The sequence below is a fragment of the Oratosquilla oratoria genome, chromosome 30, assembly GCF_046742065.1.
Source record: "Oratosquilla oratoria isolate Oo_2021 chromosome 30, ASM4674206v1, whole genome shotgun sequence".
In the NCBI taxonomy this organism is placed as follows: Eukaryota; Metazoa; Arthropoda; class Malacostraca; order Stomatopoda; family Squillidae; genus Oratosquilla; species Oratosquilla oratoria.
Genome location: NC_134806.1, coordinates 48,243,510 through 48,258,509, shown reverse-complemented (window position 1 = coordinate 48,258,509; position 15,000 = coordinate 48,243,510). Strand labels below are relative to the sequence as shown.

General features: G+C 40.2%; 1 protein-coding gene across 1 annotated transcript in view; it reads right to left on the bottom strand.

Moving 5' to 3' along the window:
• The window catches only part of LOC143041158 (uncharacterized), a 74,256-nt gene that overhangs the window by 15,642 nt on the left and 43,614 nt on the right, over positions 1–15,000 (bottom strand). The window contains exons 6-10 of the mRNA XM_076212973.1: positions 7,660–7,817; positions 5,355–5,551; positions 3,725–3,936; positions 2,156–2,365; positions 1–59 (exon numbers count right to left, since the gene is read on the bottom strand). The exon at positions 1–59 is cut by the window's left edge and continues 107 nt beyond it. Coding sequence (XP_076069088.1) covers positions 1–59; positions 2,156–2,365; positions 3,725–3,936; positions 5,355–5,551; positions 7,660–7,817 — 836 coding nt within the window. The remainder of the gene's footprint in view (positions 60–2,155; positions 2,366–3,724; positions 3,937–5,354; positions 5,552–7,659; positions 7,818–15,000) is intronic.

Sequence of the window (15,000 nt, the reverse complement as noted above, 5' to 3'; positions counted from 1 at the left end):
CGCCGGGGTTGCTCGACCGGCAACACTCGACGACGTTTCTTGGGAAGTTTGGACCGCGCCTACAACATTGCGGGCGAAGATTGGATAGACAAATCAATAAAAAAAGAAAAAATGGAAAAGAATGAAATCAATATAATGATAATTTTGATAAATGAATGAATGCAGAAGATAGAAATAGCAGCATTGCGGGCGAAGATTGGATAGACAAAAAAAAAAAAAAATCAATATAATGATAATTTTAATGAATGAATAAACGCAGAAGATAGAAATAGCAGCATTGTGGGGGAGGTTAGATAGACAAATCGATAAAAACAAATTGAAAACAATCAAATCAATATCATGACAATGTTAATGAATGAATAAATACACAAGACGGAAGTAGAATAAAGAATATAAAATAGTAACTAAGTAAATACGTAAGTGGAATTAATAAATAAAAAGAATTTAAAAAATCAGGCCATCTGCAGTGATAAAGATAAATAGACAGAAGACATTGCTAGAAGTTTTGAAATCATAAAATGAAAACTGAACTACGCTGATGAAGAAAATGGCTTTTCTTCACACTTTCACTCCAATGGCTTCTCCCAAAACGACAACTCTGCCTCAGCCCCACCCTAAAAAATATGATAATGATGATAATGATGATAATGATAATGATGATGATTACAAAGGATTACAAAGGCGGAGCATGCCGACAGGAGACCTTTTGATCCATATCTAGGTCGGATGCAAAAAAAAAAAAAAAAAAAAAAAAAAAAAAAAATCATATTAATAATAAATTAAAAATATAATAATGTAAAAATAACAAATAAAATACATAAATAAATGCATAGGTATAGTTGAATAACAAACAAAAAGGTAAATAGTAAATGATTATAAATTGACATATAACTAATAATAAATGAAAATCAGACAGACAAATTATAACAAAACAAAAACAAATAATATAACATAAATTATAATCATTACAGCATCTTACTTAGGTATTTATCTAAATGATTCTTAAAGCTTCGAACTGAACTACATTGCACTACCTGTGCAGGAAGTTTATTCCATTCATTAACTACACGGTTGGCAAAGTTGTTTCTACCTACTTCCAAATTGAATCTATTTCCGGACAGTTTGAGACCATTGTTTCTTGTCTGATTCTCATTCAATGTGAAAATTTGGTCACTTTTGATGTTGTCAATTCCCTTTAAAATCTTAAAGACCTGTATCAAGTCACCTCTGAGTCTACGCTTTTTTAGGGAAAACAGATTCATGTGCTTAAGTCGATTTTCGTATGATTTATTTTTGATATTTGGAATCAGTTTTGTGGCTCGCCGTTGTACTTTTTCCAGTCTGTCAATGTCTTTAATGAGATTCGGTGACCATACGGAAACAGCATATTCCAAATGTGGACGAACTAACGATTTATATAGCTTGTTAATGAGTGATGGACTTTTGAAATCAAAAGATCGCGCAATCAATCCCAGAATCTTATTTGCTTTCTCAGAGGCTGAAATACACTGCTTGGATGATTTGAGGTCGTTACTGATAATTACGCCGAGATCTTTTTCACTATCCACTTTTGTTAACGAATTTCCAAATAACTTGTAATCGTACTTACTGTTATTTTTACCTATGTGCATTACCTTGCATTTACTTGTGTTAAATTTCATTAGCCACTTTTCAGACCATTGCTGTAATTGATCTAAATCTTCTTGAATATCTAATTGGTTTGAGTGATCATTTGCCACTCCGCACAGTTTTGTATCATCAGCAAATTTGGAAACAGTAGATTTTAGTCCATTGTCTATATCATTTATATATACTATGAATAGAAGTGGCCCAAGAACGGAACCCTGAGGAACTCCACTTGCAACATTTTTCCATCCAGAAGTTTTTCCATTTAAAACAACTCTCTGTTTTCGACCTTTCAACCAATTACTAGTCCAACCTAATAGGCTAATGATGATGATAATAATAATAATAATAGCAGCAGCTCTACCAGAACCCCAACTTACCTGACACTCATTCTACCCACTGAACTACGCTGGTGATGAAAATGGTTCTTCTTATTAAAAAAAAAAAAAAAAAAAAAAAAAAAATATTCTTTGGCCTCAAAACGAGCCCCTCAGAAGTCCCCCCCCCCCCCAAAGCGTGACTGACTGACCTGCGTGTGGCTGTAGAACATGGAGAAGTTGGAGACGATGACAGGAACTGGGAGGGAGATGGTGAGGACGCCGGCGATGGCACACAGAGCCCCGACGAACATGCCAATGTAGGTCCGGGGGACCATGTCCCCGTAGCCCACCGTCGTCATGGTCACGATGGCCCACCACAGACCCTCCGGGATGCTCTTGAAGTCGTTCCTCGGGTTCACCTGGAACCAGGAGGAGACAACGAGGTAAGGTCCTGATACCTGAAGAAGGAGGTGGAGGAGGAGGTCGTGACCTGAAGGAGGAGGAGGAGGTAGAGGAGGTCGTGACCTGAAGGAGGAGGAGGAGGAGGTGGAGGAGGTCGTGACCTGAAGGAGGAGGAGGAGGTGGAGGAGGTCGTGACCTGAAGGAGGAGGAGGAGGTGGAGGAGGTCGTGACCTGAAGGAGGAGGAGGTGGTGGAGGAGGTCGTGACCTGAAGGAGGAGGAGGAGGTGGAGGTCGTGACCTGAAGGAGGAGGAGGAGGTGGAGGAGGTCGTGACCTGAAAGAGGAGGAGGAGGAGGTGGAGGAGGTCGTGACCTGAAGGAGGAGTAGGTGGAGGAGGTCGTGACCTCAAGGAGGAGGAGGAGGTGGAGGAGGTCGTGACCTGAAGGAGGAGGAGGAGGAGGAGGAGGTGGAGGAGGTCGTGACCTGAAGGAGGAGGAGGAGGTGGAGGAGGTCGTGACCTGAAGGAGGAGGAGGAGGTGGAGGAGGTCGTGACCTGAAGGAGGAATAGGTGGAGGAGGTCGTAACCTGAAGGAGGAGGAGGTGGAGGAGGTCGTGACCTGAAGGAGGAGGAGGAGGTGGAGGAGGTCGTGACCTGAAGGAGGACAAAGAAAGACCCAAGGACCGTCACCGGAAGCGGTCGGGATTCGTATCTTCCTCCTAATACCGGGTTCGAGTCCCGCAATCCTGATGCCCAGCAGCGAACTAAGGTCTCTACTAAAAGACAAGACTAAGGACAACCCCTTACCAATGCCCTAAGGTCGCTACCCACCCCTATTGCCAATGCCCTAAGGTCGCCGCCCACCCTATTTCCAATGACCCAAGGTCGCCGCTAACCCCTTTCCAATGACCTAAGGTCGCTGCCTACCCCATTTTCAATGCTCTAAGGTCACAGCTACCTCTTGTCCAATGCCCTAAGGTCGTCGCCCACCCCCTTTCCAACGCCCTAAGGTCGCTACTCACAGAGAATCCTGAAGACAACCCCATTCCCAACGCCCTAAGGTCGCTACTCACAGAGAATCCTGAAGACAACCCCATTCCCAACGCCCTAAGGTCACTACTCACAGAGAATCCTGAAGACAACCCCATTTCCAACGCCCTAAGGTCGCTACTCACTGAGAATTCTGAAGACAACCCCATTCCCAACGCCCTAAGGTCGCTACTCACAGAGAATCCTGAAGACAACCCCATTCCCAACGCCCTAAGGTCGCTACTCACAGAGAATCCTGAAGACAACCCCATTCCCAACGCCCTAAGGTCGCTACTCACAGAGAATCCTGAAGACAACTCCATTCCCAACGCCCTATGGTCATCACCCACCTGGAGCCTCTCTGCGTAGTAGACGAGGCTAGCGAAGATGACGATGCCGAGGACGAGGAAGAAGACGAGGAGGGTGAGCTCCTTGGCTGAGGCTTTGAAGGTGTGAATCAGGATCTTGAGTCCTCCGGAGTGACGCGTCAGCTTGAAGAGTCTCAGGATCCGGATGATGCTGAAGAACTCGATGACCTCCGCCGCTTTCCCGGCGTTGTCGTCTGCGGGAGGAGGGGGAGGAGGAAGAGGAGGAGGGAAAGAGGAGGAGGAAGGGGAGGAAGAGGAGGAGGAAGGGGAGGAAGAGGAGGAGGAAGCGGGGTAGAGGAGAAAGGGGAGGAAGAGGAGGAGGGATAGGAAGGGGAGCAGGAGGAAGAGGAGGAGGGGGAAGAGGAGGGAGAAGAGGAAATGAGCATGGGTTAAAGGAATGTTTGAGTTAAAGGTACAAGTGCGTGTATACATATATATCATATATATATATACATATATATATATATATATATATATATATATATATATATATATTTCATACACACATGATACAGAGTAGCCCAAAAGTCGGTGAGGATTGGTTGCAATTTGTGATTTCTTTATCAATTTACCTTTTTTTTCTTTCTTTCTTTTGGATTTTATGGACCTGGACATCAATTATGGGCCAAATATAGCATGTCACCTAAATGGTGAAATTCTCCCATCAAAATCATGCATCTGAAGTAATAAGGACGACCCGACCGAGGATGAGATGGATGGATGGGGTGAAAGGGAGCGTTGAGAAATAGGTGAATGTCTGTTGAGCAAGGAAGGGAGAAGGCAGGAGCAAGGGATGAGTGGAGAGGGACTGTCCATAGATAATACTGTTGAGCAAGGGAGGGGCGGGGGATGGGGGGTGGGGGGTTCTTATATGTGAACGATATATGACGCAGCCCGAAGGGATTTCTCCTCGTCTTCTCTTTTTCTGCATAAGGAACGGGGAGGTCGCTAATGAAGTAAAGCGGCCTTGCTGTGGTTGTGCTGCGTCTTGCTGCATTGCTTCTGACCCAGGGCGGTGGGCGGGATACAGGGATGACCCGTCATCCATGAGGAGCTAAGATGGGAAGGGGGGGAGTGGAATGGGTGGGGGTAGGTAAGTGCCATCCACTTGGCTATCTCCCTCATAAAGGCGGCAGTTTTTGACAATTGGAAACCTCACAGTGCTTTTTGGTCCACCCTGTACAATGATGACAGTCCACAATGATGTTGGAGAGATAATATATAAATGAATCAATAAATAAAGTGCTAGAACAGCGTTATTACGTCATCACAGTCCAATAATGACGACATGACGTCACAGATCCCCAAGATCATGATGTCATAAAAAACCCAAGACCGTGACGTCATAAGAACCCAAGAACATGCTGACGTCATAGAAACCCAAGAATATGAATTGAAGAAGAAGAAGAAGAAGAAGAAGAAGAAGAGGAAGAAGAGGAAGAAGAAGAAGAAAAAGAAGAAGAAGAAGAAGAAAGGGTATTTCGTCATAACAATGTCAACAGAGACGCGGACGAAATGTCCTTCTTCTTCCTCTTCTTCTTTCTCTTCTTCTACCTCTTCTCCTTCTTCTTCCTCTTCTCCTTCTTCTTCTTCCTCTTCCTCTTCTTCTTACCCTTGGATGCAAACTGCGTCTGGTTGAGGACGATATCCATGTAGAAGCTGAGCGTTGCCACAAAGTCGATGACGTGAATGGTGTTCTTCATGAACTCGAGCTTGTTGGGGCTGACTGAGAATCGAACTAGGATCTCGAAGGTGAACCAGGCGTTGCACACAGCCTCTACGTAAAAGAAAGCCTCGTGGGGATCCGTCCTGTCATGGCGGCGGCGCAAGAGGTCAAGCAACGTTGTGGGGGAAAAGGATAATGATAATGATGATAAAAATTAACAAATAAGATAATAGTGATAATGATAATGATGCATATATCAAGGTTTTTTTTTCTACCCTTGCAAGGAAGGTAGCCAATAAATGATAATAATAATAATAATAATAATAATAATAATAATAATAATAATAATAATAATAATAATAATAATAATAATAATAATAATAATAATAATAATAATAATAATAATTATGTGTATACATTGTGACGAATGTGGATAGGAGGTAAAGGGAACACGGGCTGAGGGAAATACTTTTATTCCTGACTAGTTTCGCCTGAGTGGCTTCTTCAGAGGAACATAGTTTGAAGTCAAGTTGGTCAATATATATATGGCAAAAGAAGGAACGTGGCAAAGTGTCAGGTTGGGGGGTCGAGTGGGGGACCAACCTGACACTTTGCCACGTTCCATCTTTTGCCATATATATACTGACCAACTTGACTTCAAACTATGTTCCTCTGAAGAAGCCACTCAGGCGAAACTAGTCAGGAATAAAAGTATTTCCCTCAGCCCGTGTTCCCTTTACCTCCTATCCACAATAATAATTATGATGATGATAATAATAATGATAATAATAATAATAATAATATAATAATTATAATAATAATAATGAATAATGATAAAATAATAATGAATAATAATGAATAATAGTTAAAATTATAATAATAATGAATAATGATATAAATAATAATGAATAATAATAATAATAATAATGATAATAATAATAATATAATAATAATAATAATAATGATAATAATAATAATGACAATAATAATAATGATAATAATAATAATAATAATAATGAATATTGATAAAAATAATAATGAATAATAATGAATAATAGTTAAGAAAATGATAATAATGAATAATAATGAATAATAATGAAAATAATAATAATAATAATGATAATAATAATAATAATAATAATAATAATAATAACAATAATGATAATAATAATAATGACAATAATAATAATGATAATAATAATAATGATAATAACAATAATAATAATAATAACGAATAGTAACAATAATAGTAATAATAGCAATTATCATAATGACAATAATAGTAATCATTATGAAAATAATAATAAAAATAAGATAAATAATTAGAATACTAAAAACAAGTCCTTATGATAATAATAACAATAATAATAATAATAATAATAATAATAATAATAATAATAATAATAATAATAATAATAATGATAATAATAATAATAATAATGACAATATATTAGTCAAAGAAACAAAAATAAAACGAATATTGAATAAATAAATCAAATAAATATTTAAATCGGAACTGTTAATAACATTAGGGATAGCAATAACATTAACAATAAATTATCATCACAAAAAGGAATGGCAAGTATTAACGATGATAATAACGGTAATGATAACAATCATAATAACAGTAATAACGACAAAAGGATAGATGAGCTGGCTTGTCCCACCCCCCACCCCCCATCCCCGGGAACCCCCCTTCACACACACACTAATACACACACTAACATACACACACGTACACACATACACTAACACACAAAACACACACACACACACACACACACGTGAGGGTAATAGCTGTCGATCACGAGTCCAACACGTGGTCTAAGACCATGGTGAATCACACACACATACACACACACACGCACACTAACATACACAAACACAACCAGACACTCACGCTAACAACACCAAACACACACGCACACACATATACACACAGATCGGCAAATAATGAGCTCTGAGCTCACTGCCGTAGGGTGGTGTCTGGCTGTCTCGACAGAGACTGCAGCAGATCCGAGGTGAATACACGTAAACGCACTACACACACACTAACACACACACTGATTCTCTCTCTCTCTCTCTCTCCCTCTCCCTCTCTCTCTCTCTCTCTCTCTCTCTCTCTCTCTCTCTCTCTCTCTCTCTCTCTCTCTCTCTCTCTCTCTCTCTCTCTCTCTCTCTCTCTCTCTCTCTCTCTCTCTCTCTCTCTCTCTCTCTCTCTCTCTCTCTCTCTCTCTCTCTGCGCCCTCACCTGTCCTTGTTGAGGTACCAGCGTGTGACGTTGGCGCCGCCGCCGAATCCTTGCACGGTGACGTTGACGATGACCGGGACGCGCATGCTCGGGTGAGTCTTGAGGCAAAACGACAGAATTGACACCACGATGAAGAACACTGAGACGACGGCGATCAGCTGCAAAGGCGGTCGGTGGATGCGAAGAGACAGAGAGACAGAGAGAGAGAGAGAGAGATTTAGCCAGGAGGAAACATGGCAGAATGGTAATTATCAATACAATAATAACGAGTAACAAGTAACAGCTAATAGGAAATAATAACGAATGACAAATAATATCAAGTGGCAAATAACAGCAAATAACATCAAAGAATAGTAAATAACGCCAAATAATAACAAATAACATCAAATACTAGTGAATATCAAATAATAGCGAATAGCAAATAATATGTAATGGCAATAATCACGATAACTCATAATAAGAATAATCATAAATGATAAAAATATTATCAACGATCAATAGTAAGGATGATAGCAATGACATTCAATAATAGCACTATTGACAGTTGATAATAATAATTATAACAATTGTATTAATAATCATGATAATAAAAATAATAGTAATAATAATATTGATAATAACAATTATAGAAATATCTTAATATGAATATCAAGTAAAAAATCACATTTAATAACTAAAATTAACAATGACAATTAATAACTGATAACAAAGAAATCAATAACAAAGATTAATAAAAATTAATATAAATATTAATGTTTAACAATAGAATTACAACAAAAATCAATAATGAATTAATAATGTTTAATGAAATAGAAAATAATAATTGTTGATAACAGTAATAATAATAATGATAATAATATTGATAGTAATAATAAAAATAATAATTATTATTATTGATAATGTTCCTGTCTTATTTTCAAACTATTTCCTATGGCACCTACCGTATATTCATAGTCCGCCATTTTGGTGTTATTTTGTGGTATGTTGTGGTATTCGCACATACACACATGCATACAAAAACACATGTATGTACGTATATGGAAAACAGGCATACGCACGTACGCACGCACGCACACACGCGCGCGCGCACACACACACACACACACACACACACACACACACACACACACACACACAGGCTAAGTTTCATGGTTGCTTACTCTCTAGACATCCTGGGTGCCTTGTTATTATTAGACTAAAAAGATATAGAATTTCAAACGACTAATGAGCGACATTATTTCTATAAAGAAAGGTCCTAGAAATCCTGTTGGATTATGACGTTCTAGAAGCCTTAACGCAGTGTCGTCTAAGCAGTGTAACAGTGAATCTGATCATCTTCAGCGTTGGAAAATGATACAAGACTGAAGAGACATTGATAGTGAGAACAAGCTGAGACGCTCGAAAAAGATTACGCCTTAATTTTGCATCAAAACGGTCATTCTCTCTACACTTATGTAGCTCTGTTCACTATCCCACAATCTGATCATCTTCAGCGTTGGAAAATGATACAAGACTGAAGAGACAGTGATAGTGAGAACAAGCTGAGACGCTCGAAAAAGATTACGCCATAATTTTGCATCAGAACGGTCATTCTCTCTACACTTATGTAGCTCTGTTCATTATCCCACCAGATAACACTTCATTACTAAATTCAATCGCTGTGCATTCGCTTACTACATTTAGTTTCAGGCTTGTGGTCCCCCTTTTGAAGCTCTGTAGGACCCCAAAGACCCCAGGTTGGAAACCATTGCATTAAAATTATAATATAAATAAATGAATAAAAATCACTCGTAATGTGGAATATTTGATAATCAGTATTAAAATCTATGTGTATGGACAGACAGAAGCACCAGGACAATATTGATATCCTCACAGGACGTAAATTAATATTTGAATTCCATACTCATAAACAAAGAAGTTATTTTTTTTATGAAAATATCGAGCTGTTTGGCCATGTTGTTGCGTCAACTCAAAAACAATTAAATTTAATGACTTTTGAAATAGATTTTCGTTGATCAAATTGCACATGATGTGGGGTTTGATCCTGTTTGGTTGGGTTGTGAACTTCAATGAATTGAAAAACGCATACGAACATAAGAATGAAGGAGACTCCATAGACCCTAGGGCCTACACTAAGTAGTTCCGTGTCCTTTACCACCGGTCATTCATAAAGTTGATCTCATCTTCTATTAAAGCAACCAATTATTGTTTCAGCGCTAACTAGATGGTTACTAAGACTATTCCATTGCCTACTACTTTTGCCTCTCATAATCTATCTGTTTCAATTTGGTAGAGATTGATAATAGGTTAGAAAAATTTAAAGGAATGAAACAAAGAATAGTTGTGATTTATTATGTACTAGTCGTTCAACAAGAGTAGGAAAGAAATTGTCTACCAGTTTGAATAAACAAACTAAATAGTCGCCATCCACTCTCTACTTCCTCAGGACACGTCCCTGTTTCGTACAAAAGTATTCAGTCCTTCAGTACTTATCCATGATTGGTTAACTTATTTGTCCTTTACACCCTGCCACTCATCGTGAACGAAATCATGTACTGAAGATGCTCAGCGCAACAACACCAATGCATTTATTTATGTATTTTATTTATTTACATTATTATAATTTTTATTTATTATTTTATCATTGTGAATTTTTTTTTCGCATCCGACCTAGATATGGACCAAAAGGTCTCCTGTCGGCATGCTCCGCCTTTGTAATCCTTTGTAATTAACCACTCTGTTAGGTAAACCGGTTCTTGACTATTTTCTTCTTAAACCTAAATTTGTCCAAATTAAACCCATTACTCTGCGTCCTGACCTGTTGTCTTAATATGATGACCCTGCCTCCGTCACCCTTGTTAAAGCCCACGACAATGCTCCCTTATATACGATGGGAGTTAACCAAGATCAATTTAACCTCTGTCTTACCCTAGAAAAAGGTTTAAATGGGTTAGAAGCTAGACTTAACTAGAGTTAACCTTTAACTTAGATGTCTTAATCTTGTTATATCAGTGCGCTGGTGGAAGCGTGCTGGTCTCGCTTTTTTTGTGGGTTCGAGTCCTGCACTCCACTTCGGCCGCAGATACACAGCGCCACCTAGTCCTTATTACAAAGCACAACACCCTATGTCCTTTATAACTACATGCCAAAAGGATATTTCCCCCTTACAAGGGGGGTAGCCGACTAAAGTCACCCATCCATTTCCTTCTGTTCTACCCCTCAAGTCACAAAACACATTAATAAATCATTTCATATAACCCTCGACTTAAGTGGTCTGTTATCAATCCATCAATCCATCCATCAACCATTTTGAGTCCACTGCAGAACAAAGATTTCCCTCATAGCATTCCATGACTCGCACAAGGCTTGCGCCAACCTCTGCCACGTCACTCCTGCAAACTTCCCTATTTCATCTCTCTCCATCTTCCGTCTTCTCTTGCACGCTTCCCATATCGCGGACTTCCAGTCAGTGAGACACACTTGTTTCATTGTTCATCATTCGTTCGTGCTTTGTATATATATATATATATATATATATATATATATATATGTGTGTGTGTGTGTGTGTGTGTGTGTGTGTGTGTGTGTGTGTGTGTGTGTGTGTGTGTGTGTGTGTGTGTGTGTATGGGCAGGATATTTTCTCTTATGCATATTTAATTGAAAGTGATGGCTAGTTGTGTGCTTATTATTTCCTTAAAGGTATGTTCCATATCCCTTTCTATGGTGTTATACTCCTTTGAAAGGAGGTATATGACGTCACTGTAGGTGGTCATTATTGTTAGTTCGCGATTTTGGATACAAAACCCTTCTTCAGTAGTTTAGAAAATTCTTTCTCTATGGCTAGGATAAGAATCATCATGTTTTGTTGCGACAAAGTCGTATCCACTGTAGAACAGCGTCACCTGCTTCCTAAAGGTCTTTGTCGAAGTCATAAGGACCAATTGGTCATTCCTGGACGAAATCTTCACAATGAATGAGAACCCGACAAGAAATAATGGTCTCAAACTGTCAGGAAGTAGATTTATTTGGAATTGGGTAGAAGACTTCGCCAATCGTGTAGTTAATGAATGGAATAAACTTCCTGCAGAGGCAGCGCAATGTAGTTCAGTTCGAAGTTTTAGGATTAATTTAGATAAACACCTAAGCAGTATGCTGTAATGCCTGTCATTTGTTATAATTTATTTCATTTAATGTTATTACTTATTTATTTCTTTATTCATTTATTTATTTACTAAAAGGTCTCCGGTCGGCATGTTTTTCCTTTGTAATCCTTTCTATGTGGCTCAATGTCTGTATTTCTCCATATGGACTTCAGTGCTGATGTCAAATCTCCACTTATGGAGGCTGTCTCTAGTGTTGCCCATGTTTGCCCTTGATCCCCTGTTGAATGCTACCCAGTCTTTCCTCCTTAGGTTCGATCCTTCAAGCAGGGTTTCATCTGGGCTTGGCGGAGAGGTTGTCTCTAGTGTTGCCCGTGTTTGCCCTTGATCCCCTGTTGAATGCTACCCAGTCTTTCCTCCTTAGGTTCGATCCTTCAAGCAGGGTTTCTTCTGGGCTTGGCGGAGCCTCGTTGTGTTGCCCGCTTTCGGATTCCAGCCAACGTTTCAGCCTGTATGGAGCTGCTCGCAGTGGCGGCGCCAGGAATTTTTAGTTGGGGAGGCTAAGGGGGGGCTGAGCAAATTTTTTTGGGGGGCTAATAGTAATATGATAATACACATATATTATCCTCATTTCAGAAGGGGAGGGGGTTAATGGTAGGGCTAGCACTGATGGCTGACAAATCTTTAGCCCTGGCAATTAAAAATTCCACTTAATAAAATTATTTCAATGAGCGTTTTAAATTTTTAATTTGCTCATTTCAGTTGGGGGGTTAATGGGGGCTGGCCACTTTTTGGGGGGCTAAAGCCCCCCCCCAAGCCCCCCCCCCTGGCGCCGCCACTGGCTGCTCGGCTTCCCTCCAGGGGCTTGAGGCTTCGCTTCATTTCTTGGTGTCCATGGAGTGAGAGTCTTGGGTCATTCAGTTGTTTATCCCGTTCGATCTTTGAGATGGTTTCACGTGGTGGGATAGTGTATTGGGTGGCTAATGAGTGCGCAATTAAAGACTTAGGGTTTATATTTGGATACACACACAAAATGACACAATCACAAATACGTGCACCCTCAACAAGACCGTCTTCGATACTGACGCGCTAGCTACAGATTTTGCGCGCGATGACGTGCATCGCATCTGCCATGTCTATACAAACAAAATACATTCTATTATACATAATGTAAATATGGTTACACCATGCCAACACATCAGCAGCTAGTCTGTAAAGAGCTGGCAAGGACGTTGATCCTAGGATGCCAGTTATTATCCGACATGACCTACCTAGCTCTGGGTCTATTTTGCGGGGCACAATACTCTGCGGTGGAGTAACACAGTGTCAGAGCCATTGGCACGTCTACTCAGGACATTTGCCTTTCAGTTCTCTGAAGGGAAGAGTTCTGTCGAGAAAGACAGTTAGACTAGGAAGGAATGGTGCACCAGCTCAATGTTGTTCCACCTTATTCTACGCTTTCTATTGGCCTTGATGGTGGAATGCGCAACCCTTTGGTTTGCATTGAAATGTCACTTTTTATAGTATATGAAAAGGATAATTAGGGCATCCGGTGGCTTTCTTTCAACGCGGCGAAGCAGTCGGATTGAGTGGTAATACATAGGTCGTCTGTGTATATGTACTAGCGGAGATTCTGGTACTGTGGCTGGTCGTTTGTACAGATGCTAAATGAAATCGGATTCAAGAGAGCGCCCTGCGGGAATCCGCTGTTCTGGATGTGTCATCTGCTCTCTCTCTCTCTGTCTCTTTTTTTTTTTTTTTTTTTTTTTTTTTTTTGCCGTCCATGTCCACACAGAATCGTCGATTCCCTAGCAGAGACTCATTTATTCCAACTAGAGTGGAATTCAACACCATTTGGGCTACTTTTAAGAGGAATGCCCTGTGGTCCGCTGTGTCATAAGCAGCCGTTCTGTCAGCAAAGACAGCGCCTGTTAGTTGCTTTGTCTCGAACCTATCCTCGAAATAGTGCGTTAGGTTTAGTACCTGACTCCAGCACGAGCGACCTGGTCTGAAGTAGGCTTGGTCAGATGACAGATGTTCCTCGACTGCTTCATGTATACTTGCTTGGATCACGCGTTCGTATGGTTTATGGAGAGTGCATAGCAAGGAAATTGGCCTGTAGCCTTTTGGAGATGTTGGATCTATCCCATGTTTAAGAGAAATCACCATTCTGGCTCTTCCAAATCTTTGGGATTTGTAGGAATGGTGCAGAGGTGTTAAAGATGGATAGTATAAATGTCTCCGGTGAATGGTGTGATTCTTTTTTTATTTTTATACGTTTTATTTTTATACGTTTCTTTAATTTTTATACGTTTTATTTTTATACGTTTGTGTTCATTGTGTTCGTTTATTTTTATACGTTTGTGTTCATCTTCACTGGGGGACGTTTACGGGGCGCCCATAATCTCGGGAAGTGGCGAATTGTCGCATGCTTGGGGGAGCCTCTGACCTCGGATTGTGACGTAATGTCGCATGCTTAGATTTGTGGTGTTTCGTCGCATGTTTGGGAGGGCCCTGAGGTCCTCTGCTAGTATGTTTAGTTTAGGTTCAACTCTCTGATACATAATGCTTCTAAGACTGCGCGGCGCCCATCTTCTGTACATTTCTAACATCTCTGTGTTTTCTCCTACGATGTTTCTTGCCAGAGCTATGCCATGTTCTTCTCTTACATAACGTCACAAATCCAAGCATGCGACCTAGTTATGGACCAAAAGGTTTCCTGTCTACATGTTCTTCCTTTGTAAAAACAACACAAACCCAAGTACGGGACAAAGCGCCTCAAATCCAAACATGCGACAATTCGCCACTACCCGAGATCATGGGTGTTCGGTGACCTACCCCAGTGAAGATCAACGCACGGTGACCTCCCCTAGTGAAGATCAAAATATGAGTCCAAACATTTGTTTATCTATTTAAATACCAAGAGCATTTCCCCCTTTATAAGGAAGGTAGCTAAATCAAAGAGACGGACCTATTCCCCCTCCCCTCCACCACCCTTCCCCCTCCCCCTTCTCATCTTAGCTTCTCGTGGATGACAGGTCATCCCTGTATCCCGCCAACTCCCTTGGGTCAGAAGCAATGCAGCAAGACATATAATGCAACCCAAACATATAAAATGAAATATAATCACACCATTCGCCGGGAACGTTCTTACCCTCACCATAAAGAACACCCCAAGCTATACTAAAGAAGGGTCTAGTACTCGAATTTGAAACAAGACTATAGAAAAGGATATGGGAAA